This window comes from Orbicella franksi, chromosome 12 (assembly GCF_964199315.1).
Source record: "Orbicella franksi chromosome 12, jaOrbFran1.1, whole genome shotgun sequence".
NCBI lineage: Eukaryota > Metazoa > Cnidaria > Anthozoa > Scleractinia > Merulinidae > Orbicella > Orbicella franksi.
The window spans coordinates 8,511,262-8,523,964 of record NC_138156.1 but is presented as its reverse complement, the minus strand read 5'-3'; the positions used below and the strand labels follow the sequence as shown (position 1 = coordinate 8,523,964).

Sequence of the window (12,703 nt, the reverse complement as noted above, 5' to 3'; positions counted from 1 at the left end):
TTGTCTACATTAACAGTCTGTATATATAGGCTGTGAACTGTAAATTCCTTCACATTTTCACTTTTCCAAAAAGAATGTATCTAGTGCACAGTTCTCACAGACCTTCAGTGAGAGTGATATTGGGCCCATTAACTCGTAACAGACTGAACACATTCATGAATGTACCTGCTTTCTTTGAATCATTTGGTTTGATGCATCTGACGTAAGATGGTTGTTTGCACATCAAGATTGACATCAGATTATTTAAGCTTGCCTTGAACTGAGTTCCAGCCTAATAAGCAGTAAAATGGATATAATTATACATTAATTATGTATAATATTTATCATAAGATTACTAACATGAAATTGAGGGGTGTGCTGAATAAGGTCCTGAGTGACCATTGATGTATGTCAATCTCTCCTCCTGTCTCACAAGTAAATACAAGGCAATCTCTACGGAGAACCTAGCAATTGATCAGAAGTTATTTTGAGCTTTTTCCAGGCATCCCTTCAATTGCTACTAAGTCAACAGCCAAGGCAGAACACCCGTTCTCAATGTAAGAACCATTGTTGCTTCTTGTGGACTGTTTTCAAGCTACTGACAATGTCAAAAGCAATAAGTAACAATACTTCAGCAATTGATCAACTTGATTGTCCATAAAACCAAGTTAAACAAGCTATCTCAGATAGTGCATCTAAAAGAACTTTATCTTAGATAATATTATGTAAGTCATAATCTATCTTTAATTTCCCAGACTGTAACCATCTACATTCTTTTTGGATGGGAATTTGTGTTTTTTCTAGCTAACTAATTTTAAGGTTTACTTTGATCAGGAATGTAATTTGTCCTTTGAAAGACTGATGTAAGTAGCTTATATATCATGATGTAATTTGTTTAAGAATTGACTTGATTGTATCAAGGGTTCCTCCCTTACTGTTTCTGGCCTTTTCAGTGACAGCATTTCTTTCTTGGGAAACACCTCTGATGTAATAGAGTTGGTACTGTTACACATGGCCTTGAAAAAGAAAAATCACAACAGAACATTTAAGCTGGATGCAACAGAGACTTAAAATTGTTCTCTGCAGAAAAGAAGCAAAATAAGCACCCCTATTGACTATGTAGAGAAACAGCTTGTTCCCAAGAAACTCTTGTCTATAATGCAAAAAGCAGTTTGTATATCTATGCACTGCTTTTTGGTAATTTTACCTCTTTGAAATGTTTTCAGTGATCAAACTGAAAGTTTTGACAAATATTCCTAACATGCATCCCCAATCTCTTTCAGATTCTGTAATCAGTTGATTAAGATTGTTGTTTAATTTGCAATTCCCTCTGAAAGTGACTGCAATATGAATGATTTTTGTTGTTGATGACTCCAGTTAATACAACAGCCAAACTAAACAAGTAAGAAAAGTGATATGTACACGAACATCATCAAAATATGTGAACCCAAAAACAACAAGGAGTCATGAAACTCTTTACATCAACTCACTTCCTTCAGATCTCGAAACAGAAGATTGTTGTTTTTGTCCATAAAACCTGCAAAAAAAAATTAAATATTGAATTATGTAATAACTGGGATATTGATATCAAATCAGCTACCCACACTTTGCTGAAACGTAAATATACTACTACTCTAGAAAGGTAACAAGGAAGCTTAAAAATTAATGGCAACCTATAAACAACTAAAAAATTCTACATTAGCTGGAATATTTAAACTCCACTTACCATTCACACAGTACGTTACATCACCAGCATAGTGCTTCAGTCTGAATTCCTGAAAGGAAACAGACATTTAGTCCGGGGATAATAAAATATTTGTTACATAACTGAGGTTAAGAAGAAGATAAAAAGAAGATATTAAATTACAAATTTAAAACATGATTGAACTCAAACCTCTCTTTCAATAGTTTTCCTCTCACTGTAGCCAGATGTTGCATGGCTACAAAAGAGAGACAATAGACAGAAAATATTCAATCAGTCAATCAACTAAACCAACCAACCAACCCACCAATTAACCAATTAATCAATCAGCAATCAGTCAGTCAGTCGGCCAGTCGGCCAGTCGTTCAGTCGGTCAGTCAGTCAGTCATTCCGTCAATCTGTCAGTCAGGCAGTCCATCAGTCAGTCTGTCTGTCAGTCAGTCAGTCAGTCAGTTGATCAGTAGGCCCAATCAGTTGTTCAATGCAGCTCTGAATCCAATTACACAATTAAACAATTATTAAGCTTATTAATTATTAAGCAAACAAGAATTAAGCTCCAGTTAACTGTCTGTGGAATGGACAGGTAAAGTGTCAACTGGCCAGGAATTTGATTGGCTGAAATCGATATTGACCGCGGTCTAGATTTTCCCATCTAGACCGGCATCTGTAGACCGGTTTCATTTTGCGTTGAAAAAGTAGCAAACTAAAATACAAAAATGTTCACCATTTTCTTTTATTTTCTTCTCAATCATTTATGGAAGTGCCAAAAAGCCTGATGACAAAAAAAGAAGTAAAGAGGACGAGCAAATTTTGGCAGGTTTATAAAGTTAAGCTCATCGCCGTTCGCTAGCAAAATGTCAGCAAACCAGTTACATTAAACAAATTAAAGTTTTCTTCTTTGCCATATAATAAACATCTTATTAACCGAGCTAAGTCGGTCTGTATGGGAGAATCTTGACCTTGGTCGTGTGTACAGACCTCACTGCATTCGGTCTGTACTCACGACCTCGGTCAAGATTCTCCTATACAGACCGAATTAGCTCGGTTAATAAGAGCTAAATATTATTTCTGATTCTTACCTGACAAAATGAGCATGTTCTCCAATTGTCTTTTCCATCTTGTCAAGGAATGTCATATCTGATACTTCTCCAGGACGCAAACATTCCTCATCCTTATGGCCAAAAATTAATATAAAGAGACTCAAGATCACAACAGCATGCAATGAAGATTCTTTCAATTCCATTTAGCAAATTGAATATTACAAGAATAATCAATGAGTGCACTGTAACAAAACAGTAAACAAAACTTCTCTATAACAGCTGGAAGTGCTTAACTGAAGTGTATAACTGAAACTCTAGATGTTGAGCAATTCTACTATTAAAGCCATCATCATTAATGTTGTCTCCCAAAATAGGCAGTAGCCACTATCTCTTTACATTCATCACTGCAGTACGCTATAGACAAAGTAGCATGTGCAACTTACCAGCAATGCAATGATGCCTTGATGCTTGGCTTCTATAAGATCACAGATGATCTTGTTGTCAAAGTAATCAACCTTTTCCCACTACAACAACAACAAACCATTTTCTATTAAAACTACTTTGCTAGTTAAAAAGTTTAATATTTAATTTTTCTCTGGATTATTTTTTGTCTGGTACACAAAAAACAGAGCTGGGTGGAAAGGGTCACTGTGAGAGTAGAGTATGCTGCCCAAGAACACAATGCACTGATTTTCTCCCTCAATGGTTCTCGAAACCCTGAATGCTTTATCAACAGTCCAGTGCTACCATTAGGCTACCATGTCTCCCATCTAGATGGATTAAGAGCCAAGAACAATACCTTGATCCCTTCCTTTCTGTACTCCTCTTGTTCTTCCTTTAACGTCAACTCAATGAATAGCTGCTGAAGCTTCTCATTACAGTAGTTGATACAAAACTGCTCAAAACTGGTTGGAATGGAAAAAAAAGAAACAAAGATCTTAAGGGTTAAATTTGATCCTTATATTTAAATTGAACATCAGAGAGGAATTTACCTGTTTGCTTCAAAAATTTCAAAACCATAAATGTCCAACAAACCCATGAGAGTTTTCTTGCCTCGATAAGACTGCAATAAAAACAAAAAACCGTTTAAAATAACAGAGAAAAAAGCATCTGTAAATAGCATATTGATAGGAGGAACTACCTGAGATCTTTTAATGGGATAAAGAAAGATACTGTTAATTCACAAGGATGGGTAAGTGAAACACTCTCAATTGTTCATTTTCCGTCTTAAAGTAACTTCCATGGGAAATTTGAAACCAGGCACTTTGAATAATGATACAAGGCTAATGGCCCTGCCTCATAAAAAGCCTGCTGTTGCAGAAACCGGAAGCACTTACAACACAATACAAACTGGGAAGGAAGGAAGGTGGGCCCCATGTATCCTGCGAGCATTGAATTACAATACAGACAGCACAAGTGGCTAAAGAGATGGTAGAGTGATGGCAGAAGATCAAAGAAGAAGAGAAGAGCGGAAGAGTTGGAATATTGGACAAAGCGGAGACATGAAACAGAAAGTGATTACATTTTGAACATAAACCTTTCATATGCTCAACATGCCAATTCATGGTAATGACAACACTGCTGCTTTAAATGTGCAGAAGAAAGTACAACTCCTACTGAGCACTCAGACCAGTGAAATGATTGAGGTTTGGATTACGTGTGCTCCAGAATATGCTCAATAACCATTCTCATTGCAGACTCACCTTTACAAGATCAACAAAAATACTGCACAGGATTGCTCAATATTTAGACTGTACCTTGTTCACAAGAGAAGTATTGATTCGATGCACCAGCCAGGTAAACATCCTGTCATATACAGCCTTTGCCAGAGCATCACGAGCATAAATTGCTTGCTCACTTGTCAGTGGCGTTCTCACCTACAGAGTCATACAGAGATTACCTTGTATGAATTTTTAGAAAAGCAATGAAAATTGATTTACCGAGAAAAAACACTGTATATTACATTAAAATTTTTGATAAGATCTGTCATGTGAAAAAGAACTGTGTTCATAGGTTTCAAAGCAGGGCTCGAAAAAGACCCTTGCCCTTAGGACAAGTATCTCTCAAATAAAATTCTTGCCCTGGGCAAGTCTTCGTTTTCTTTTTAATGATTTAGTTGGCAGACAACTTGCCTGATCCCTTGCCCATCAGGCAAGTGAGGATGAAAAGGTACTTGTCCAGAAGGAGAATCTACTATTTTTTTTTTTATTTGCAATAACACAAGGGAAACCAATGCTTACTTACAACACTAACTCTATTTACACATTGCTCTAATTATTTATACTATTTAAATTACAATATCTCTCAATTTGCGCTTCTTATCAATTACTTTCTCTTAGCACGATATCACATATGGCTCGCTAAAACAAAAGATGATCATCCAAATCTTATGCATTTCATATGCACACTAAAATCACAATATGAGATAGAAACAAAAAGTGGAGACACAAAGAAATGGAAACCTCTTACAGGATATATGAGGATTTAATTAATATTTTAGATTATATTTTCTATAGGGTTATCTATCTCCTACCCATTAATCTATTTCTAATCTCCTGTCAGATGCATAACTCATTTTGCTTTTAATGTACCACATGACTTTGGTCTGTTTTTTATGTTTCTATACTACAGCCTCAAGCTGTAATGATAACTAGCTATTTTTCTTCTTTTTTTCTTTGCCCCTTGTCATCACTGTATTTCTTAGTTGTGTAAGTCGTGTAACTGTATTTGTTAGTAGTGTAAGTCGTTTAGAATCTACTTATCCCGGACAACTGGATGGCAATTTTTTCAAGCCCTGTCAAAGGACTCCAAGATCCTGTCTTAAAGTAGGAAGGGGGGAGGGGAAAGGACTCTAGGGCCCTATTACATTTCTTCAGGAAATTATCCATAAGGAATAAAAATCACCATTTTTATCATGGCTCTAAGAAGAAGAAAGCCTTGGGCTCTTTGCTCCAAAAAAAGAAAATTGTCAGGCACCAAGACTATATAGAACCCTCTTCCTTGTTTACAAAGTACATGTATGCTGCCTGTGTTCCATCCTGTTGTTTCCAAAATGTTCTAAGTACCCACTAACTAACACATAAAGTGGGGATGTGATGGCCTAATGGTCAGAACACTAGATGAACTAATATCCTTGAGCAAGACACTTTACTCCCACAGTGCTGCTCTACAGCCAGGAAGTATCAACAAGTACAGTCTGTTGTACCTCTCCTTATGGGCACCTTTATAATATGGACACCTCAGTCTATATCACGAGCAGTTCACTTGTTCCCAAAGAAATCAGAATTCAGTAATATCTACCTCTATGATAGGGATACCTCCATAATCCTCCATAATCCAGGCCCTTTGGTGTTTGTATTAAAGAAGTTCAACTGTATTAAGGAAACTTAATAAGAAATCATAGGGGTGGATGGGGACCTGTAGTGTAGTGTAGTGTAGTGTGGTGTGGTGTGGTGTGGTGTGGTGTGGTGTGGTGTGGTGTGGTGTGGTGTGGTGTGGTGTGGTGTGGTGTGGTGTGGTGTGGTGTGGTGTGGTGTGGTGTGGTGTGGTGTGGTGTGGTGTGGTGTGGTGTGGTGTGGTGTGGTGTGGTGTGGTGTGGTGTGGTGTGGTGTGGTGTGGTGTGGTGTAGTGTGGTGTAGTGTAGTGTAGTGTAGTGTAGCGGAGCAGCGCAGCGTGGTGTGGTGTGGCGTGGAGTGGAGTGGAGTGTAACACTGGTAGTTTATTGTCACTGTAATGTTGAGTCATGCCGTGGAGTGCAGTAGAGTGCAGTGTAGTGATCATTACCTTATCTCCTCTAGTCTCTACAGTCCGACTGGTTAAGGCTTTCTCAAAGACCTCTTCTGAGCAGCCTAGAAGCTATAAAATACAATCACTGACTTAATAACTTCCAGTAACTTAAAATTTGCACTGTGTATCGATTTCAAAAAGGTGAATGGCGCATCATAGCAACTTTTACCTTAGAAATAATATTTACAGGTCTCCCATTTTCTAGTTTAACTTCACCATGTTCAATTTCAGGCTCCAAAAACCCAACTGTTCCCAGGTGGATGACAGAGGCAATAATGGCGAAGAGTGCATCTTGTTCTTCAGCAGAGAACTCAATAACGGACAGAGCTTTCTTCACACGCTTGAAGTCTGAGGCATCATTTAATGTTTCCACATGAGTATCACCACCCTGACAAAATAATTTTCCAAAGAGAACTCAGTTTCTTTTATTTAAGGTTAATAGTGGAGACAGGTAAAAAAAATAGAAAGAATCAATCCATGGACTCCACGCACCATGAAATTCTTAAAGACATAGAACAGACCATTAAGCTCTGCATGTTTAAGTTAATTGTTTGGACCACAATGTACATAATTTGAACAAGTTCTGCCATTATCTAGTTTTATATCAAGTATAGCGAAGTAAATGTTGCATCTGTGCTAAAGTGTTTAGCTTGTCAGTGTGGGTCAGACTAAAGTGGAAAGCGAAGTATCTGCAAGTATCACTGACAGGTAAAACATAAATTATGCCATTGAGGTACAGGCACAAAAAATATTGTTTCTTGTATTGAACAAAGAAATAAGCACAGCTGTGCCTGTTATAAAGCTTTTCCAATATACCTGGTTGAGGTAAAAATATTTTAGACTTTCTCGTTCTAACTGAAGCTTCTCCAGCAACTCGTCACTACCCCCTTGCAATAACTGGTAGAAGATGTGGAAATTTCTTTCACCTTACAAAAAACCATGAAAAACATCACAATATGGTAGGTCGTTAGTTAGCCAAGGGGAGTAGGGGGGTGTAGGTAGGCAGCCAAGAGAGCCTGGCAGGTAGGTAGCTAGGTAGGTAATGAGCAGGTTACATCTGCTTGGTGACTCATCAGACTTATGTTTAACCCTTGATTCTATAGCATTGATGACAGGCATGGTGGCCTAATAGTTAGCACGCTGGTCTATGGATCAAGCCTTCCTTGGCCGGGGGAATTGTGTTGTGTCCTTGGGTAAGACACTGTACTCTCACAACAGCATTATAACCCTGTGATGGACTAGCATCCCATCCAGCCAGGAGAAGAATACTCCTAGTTGTTTCATGCTACTTAAACCAATCACTTGGGCCATTTTCTGATGCAGACTTTATCCATAGCATTGAGTGACAAGTTCAGAACAGTGATACTCCCTCTGCCTGTAACTGATTTGATGCTAAATAGCGATCATGAGCCACTCCCAACATCTTATAGTCACCTATACCTGGAAAGACACTCTGAATAAAGCATCTTGCCCAAAAACACAACAGCTGAAGTGCTGAGATGAAATCCTGAACCAGTGGACTCGGGCTCCAATTCCCAAGAAAAGCTGTGGTGAGTCACCTGTGTTTGAACCCTAGCTGAGGTCATTGCTTTGTGCTTCGTGGAGTGAGGCCGTTTACTCTGCCTCACACCAGCAGCGAATTCAATGTTGGGAGTAACTTTGAGATGGACTAAAATGATCCCATTTCATGGGGGAGTAGAACTACTTGCAACTTAATGCTATGGAAACCAGACTGAAGTTAGGCATAGTAAAACACTTTTGCCTGATGCAAACTTTTTGTTAACCGAAGTTAGGTTAATGGGTGGTTCCAGAAAATTTCAAAACACCATCCCAAGGATGGTTTTTGGAAACTCCACAGGAGAGGGAAGTCTCGGCAAACAAAATATTTAAAGGAAAGTATAAACCAAAACTGGAATTTCCAAAGGGATTGGAGGAAGGGGAGTTCAAACCAAAATTCGTTAAGTGGAAGGTGTATAGATATTTTCTGGAACAACACAGTGAAACCATTTGAATACTTGTAATAAGATGTTATCACTTAAAACTTTCCATAATTATTATTTTACTATACTGTAAATTTGCCAAAATACAGGACAAACCTTTTGCCTGATGGACAACTCTAGACTTTTCCAACAAATAGTTGATAATATGTCCTCCAACCGGGGATCCCTTTAAAACACATATTAAGGAATTTCAACAACTAGGGATTATGCTCCTAGCGATTATGAAAGTACAGATGTTAGTTTGCTATTGGGTATTCTTGAAACAATAGTCTACTTTACATTGCTAGAGCACATGAGTGATAAGTAATCAGTGGACGTAATGAGTAGGATATCAACAGTATGGTGCACGCTACACATGTAAGCAACTGTAATTTCATCATATGCCTCAACTAACAGAAACATAAATGTAAAAGTGTAACTGCTTTCAGCTTTCAGATTGGCCTTCAGTAGCCATAAGTATTTAACACTTACCTTGAAATCAAACTGAATGTCCATGTACTTGCCAAATCGACTTGAGTTATCATTTCGATTGGTTCTTGCATTGCCAAATGCCTAAAGAAAAAAACACAATGTTGATTCATTAATCAAACCAGAAATTTATTACATGCTGAAGTTTAATACTTTTGACATCATTGCACTGAACATTTTCCAAGACTCTCAGAGTCCTCATGCAATGTTATTGCATGCAACAAGCCACCTTTAGATGCTCTCTGACATGGCCGATTAGCTAGATTTCACAGAATAGATCAAATAGACAACTGTTTGCAGAAGTGTTTGCAGAAAGTGTTTGACTCAAACACTTTTTGACCTCTTTTAATTACCTCTAAAACAGGGTTACTTTGAAGGAGTCGGTCTTTGATTCGTTCCACGTCATCTGAGTAAGTACTGATTGCTGCCAAATACTCCAATATCTTCTTAGATGCTTCTAATTGTAGTAACAAAAGAATTTATCGTTGTTAACAGGACTGAGAATATTTTCAACTCGAGTGTCTAGCGCAAAATTGTTTCACAATTTAGTACCATATCACATACATCTGCCACTGAACTAACCATGTTTATTTACCTGTCTTTCCAGCTCCACTTTCCCCAGAAATTAACACACATTGATCAATTCTCTCCTCTTTCATTGAACGGTAAGCTGCATCTGAAATGGCATAGCTAGAAGAAAAAAAACAAAAAACAAAAAGAAACCTCATCATCCTGCTCTACCTTCCAACAAAAAAATCACAATTTTATAATGAAGACTTATAAATGACAGCTGTCAGATTATGTCCTAAATTTTTTCTTCTTTTTTGCTTATAAATTATGTAGGCCAATTTCTTCTGTATTTTAAAATATTTCTAAGGTGGTGCCAATGCTGAGGGGGCCCAACCTTGATGTTATAAGAATTTTAATATCAAAACTAGCTTATGACATGTATTAACTTTAAATCCTATCCGAGATGTTCTTTTTATCTCGGAAAGAAACATTAGTGATCTAGATGTTTAAACTTCATATTTTAGTTCAGAAAATTTGAGCAATTGTTGGAATTAAGTCCTTAATGGTGATCTCTCTTCAACTTTCATCAACCTTCTTGTTAGACAATGTGAGTGACACTTCAGTCATGATTCATGAAATAAGCTTTTATGTGCATGTTTCAATAAGCATTAGGATTTTCATGCAAGGTTAAATTCTAGGGATGATTTTATGTTACGCAATTCACAGTTGCTGTAGAATTAAAGGCATTATCTGCTGTGTGATGTGTTTTAAGTAAAGCAGTGCCATTATTTTGATCTCGTTCTTCCAGTAAATGTTATGTCAAAGGTCAGAGGGTGTTTAAGACACAAAATGATGAAATGATGAAAAATGGTAATACAGGAAAGAGTCAATGTGGGATACCGGTTTCTGTAAGGATTAACCCTTACAATCATTGAGAGCTAACCACTGTTGAGTCAGTGGCTAATGGGAGCACTAGTTAGGTTAACCAGAATGTTACTCAGCTAGGTAGATTATGTGAACTAAAGGTATCCATACCCTCAATTGACATCTCCATCAATATTCGGTCAATATTTGATCAACATCTCGATTGACAGTCAGTTGAGAGTCGACTAATTTTTGCAGACACGCCATGGAGTGTTGATCAGTACATATATGAATTTGTTGACACTCTGCCAACCATCAACCAACTGTCAATCGAGTGTCAATCAAGTGTTGATCGAAACGTCAATCAAGTGTCAATCTAGTGCCGATCAAGTATCAATTGAGATGTTGATCGAGTGTCAGTCGAGATAATGATTGAGTCTTAATTGAGAGTCTACTGATGGTATCAATCAACACTCGATCGTGGATGCCTTTAGTACACGAGACTCACGCAAACAAATTCAATCTTACGCTCTCACACTGAAACTATTATTTCTCATGCATTTAACATTGCCTGCTGCTTTAGTGAAGTTCCTTCATAATAAACTATCTTTTATGATATAATTCATCCTTGTTCTGTCAGTGATCAGACTGACACCATGTAGAACAAGCGTTATAACATGTTAATTTGACTTCTAGATAAATGTAAGTCAGAATGTTAAGAAAGAGTTGATATTGGTCCAATAAAAAGAAAATTCTGCGATCTAAACAGTTGCTTTTAAAGCATCACATTTCTGCTCAGAATGAAGGAAAACACGTCTTAGCTACTTCCATTTTTCAAAATTTCCTGGGAAAGCATGCCCCCAAACCCCCCAAGCAGGGTGACACCTGCAGCTTCACAAACAACGGCTACGCCGTCAAAGATCTCACTCTTTACCAACAAATCAACTTGAGAATTCTGTTACTGAGCGTATTTCACCAGAAGTTGCCATCAATTTCATGACGTCAATTTCCCGCCAAAAAATGTCAAACCTAGCATAAACGTCACTTTTTTCGCGCTCTTCTTTTTAATTTATCCTATTTATCCAAGTTTACTTTTTTTAAATTACGTCACGAATTTCTGCGAGTTTTGTTCATGGCAAATGATGTGTGAATATTTAGCTGGAAGCTTATAATGTCCAGACAGACTTCCCGTTGCGCGAAAAGAGAGAATGCTCCATCTAAATTATAAGGCGGGCAAAACCTTTGTCAGCTCTTAGTAGTCATTACACGAGCTTTAAGCGAAAAAAAGAGAGACCTTTAGTACCTTCCCACAGGCGTGAGACATAATACGCCTAAAGGCGCCGGCGTTGGCAGATTTGCACGTGTAGGTGATCTGCTCCAAAGACACCAAACGGCCCTCCCTCCAAACATAAACGAATCGCCGCCATACTTCTCTGATAAAGTAATTACCAGTCTACTTGCGCACCAATCCAAGATGGCGGTCGCACGAAAACTTTTACTCATGAAACATTTTAAAATCTGATCACCATTTAAATCGCTGGTTCGAAGAATTGTACATACCCTGAAGCACCAAGTATAGTTCAAGTATTACATATGTAGTTTAAAGGTTTTCAATGCCATTGGTGCATCGACTCTTTCTGTAACACATCGCAAGTTCAATTCTTATGGCTTCGATTTCACTGCCTAAGATCGCTGTTCATCCTGCTCTAACAACGAGAGTTGATCAAAAAGTTGGCATAGCTGTTAGCAATCTATCTCCAGAACAGTTTGTTACTCTGCGAGCCCGAACCATCGACGATAGCAAGATTGTCTTTGAATCATTTGCTCAATACAAGGCCGACAAGAATGGAGAAGTATTAGTTTCTTCTCAACCATCTCTGGGTGGATCATACACAGGTGTTGAACCGATGGGCTTGTTCTGGAGCGTGAAACCTGTTACGCGACCTGATCGTGACGATTTGTTCAGAAAACGAGATGTAACAACACCTTTGAAAGTAACCTTAGATGTTTACGGAGGACACAATCAAAGAGAGTTTGAAGAAAGGGACAAGAAGGCTAGCGTGACATTGTTAAGAAGTTACATGGGACCTGGCGTAACCCGATGTTACATGGAGGAAAACGGATTTTATGGGACTCTGTTTCTACCACCTGGAAATGGACCCTTTCCAGGTGTTTGCATTTTAAATTTACTTTGAACTAGAGGGAAGTTGCATGTAATTAAGTATTGAAGTGAGAGTAAGGGAGGTCTGGGGAGGGGGGGGGAGAGGAGAAGCAGGAGCGCAGGAATCAGGTTAGATAGGAAAAAAGAAATTGCAATATCACATAATATTATAAAATAGGAAAGGTAACAACTG

The 12,703-nt window shown here is 38.0% G+C and overlaps 2 protein-coding genes across 4 annotated transcripts in view; one reads left to right on the top strand and one right to left on the bottom strand.

Annotated features, from left to right (window-relative positions):
• Nucleotides 1–12,703, bottom strand: part of LOC145462798 (unconventional myosin-Ic-like) — a 44,171-nt gene that overhangs the window by 13,003 nt on the left and 18,465 nt on the right. For 2 of the 3 annotated variants that reach the window (XM_081446407.1, XM_081446408.1), the window contains exons 4-20: nucleotides 9,571–9,665; nucleotides 9,329–9,432; nucleotides 8,979–9,059; nucleotides 8,604–8,673; nucleotides 7,324–7,433; nucleotides 6,677–6,895; nucleotides 6,505–6,576; nucleotides 4,479–4,598; nucleotides 3,714–3,784; nucleotides 3,521–3,626; nucleotides 3,165–3,245; nucleotides 2,761–2,852; nucleotides 1,874–1,919; nucleotides 1,706–1,754; nucleotides 1,470–1,516; nucleotides 915–995; nucleotides 166–271 (exon numbers count right to left, since the gene is read on the bottom strand). In XM_081446407.1, coding sequence (XP_081302533.1) covers nucleotides 166–271; nucleotides 915–995; nucleotides 1,470–1,516; nucleotides 1,706–1,754; nucleotides 1,874–1,919; nucleotides 2,761–2,852; nucleotides 3,165–3,245; nucleotides 3,521–3,626; nucleotides 3,714–3,784; nucleotides 4,479–4,598; nucleotides 6,505–6,576; nucleotides 6,677–6,895; nucleotides 7,324–7,433; nucleotides 8,604–8,673; nucleotides 8,979–9,059; nucleotides 9,329–9,432; nucleotides 9,571–9,665 — 1,550 coding nt within the window. Of the gene's footprint in view, nucleotides 1–165; nucleotides 272–914; nucleotides 996–1,469; nucleotides 1,517–1,705; nucleotides 1,755–1,873; nucleotides 1,920–2,760; nucleotides 2,853–3,164; nucleotides 3,246–3,520; nucleotides 3,627–3,713; nucleotides 3,785–4,478; nucleotides 4,599–6,504; nucleotides 6,577–6,676; nucleotides 6,896–7,323; nucleotides 7,434–8,603; nucleotides 8,674–8,978; nucleotides 9,060–9,328; nucleotides 9,433–9,570; nucleotides 9,666–11,652; nucleotides 11,862–12,703 lie in introns of those variants that run through there. The other variant, XM_081446409.1, reaches the window with a different exon arrangement.
• Nucleotides 12,004–12,703, top strand: part of LOC145462808 (acyl-coenzyme A thioesterase 5-like) — a 2,682-nt gene continuing 1,982 nt past the window's right edge. Inside the window, exon 1 of the mRNA XM_081446428.1 lies at nucleotides 12,004–12,518. Coding sequence (XP_081302554.1) covers nucleotides 12,014–12,518 — 505 coding nt within the window. The 5' untranslated portion in view covers nucleotides 12,004–12,013. The remainder of the gene's footprint in view (nucleotides 12,519–12,703) is intronic.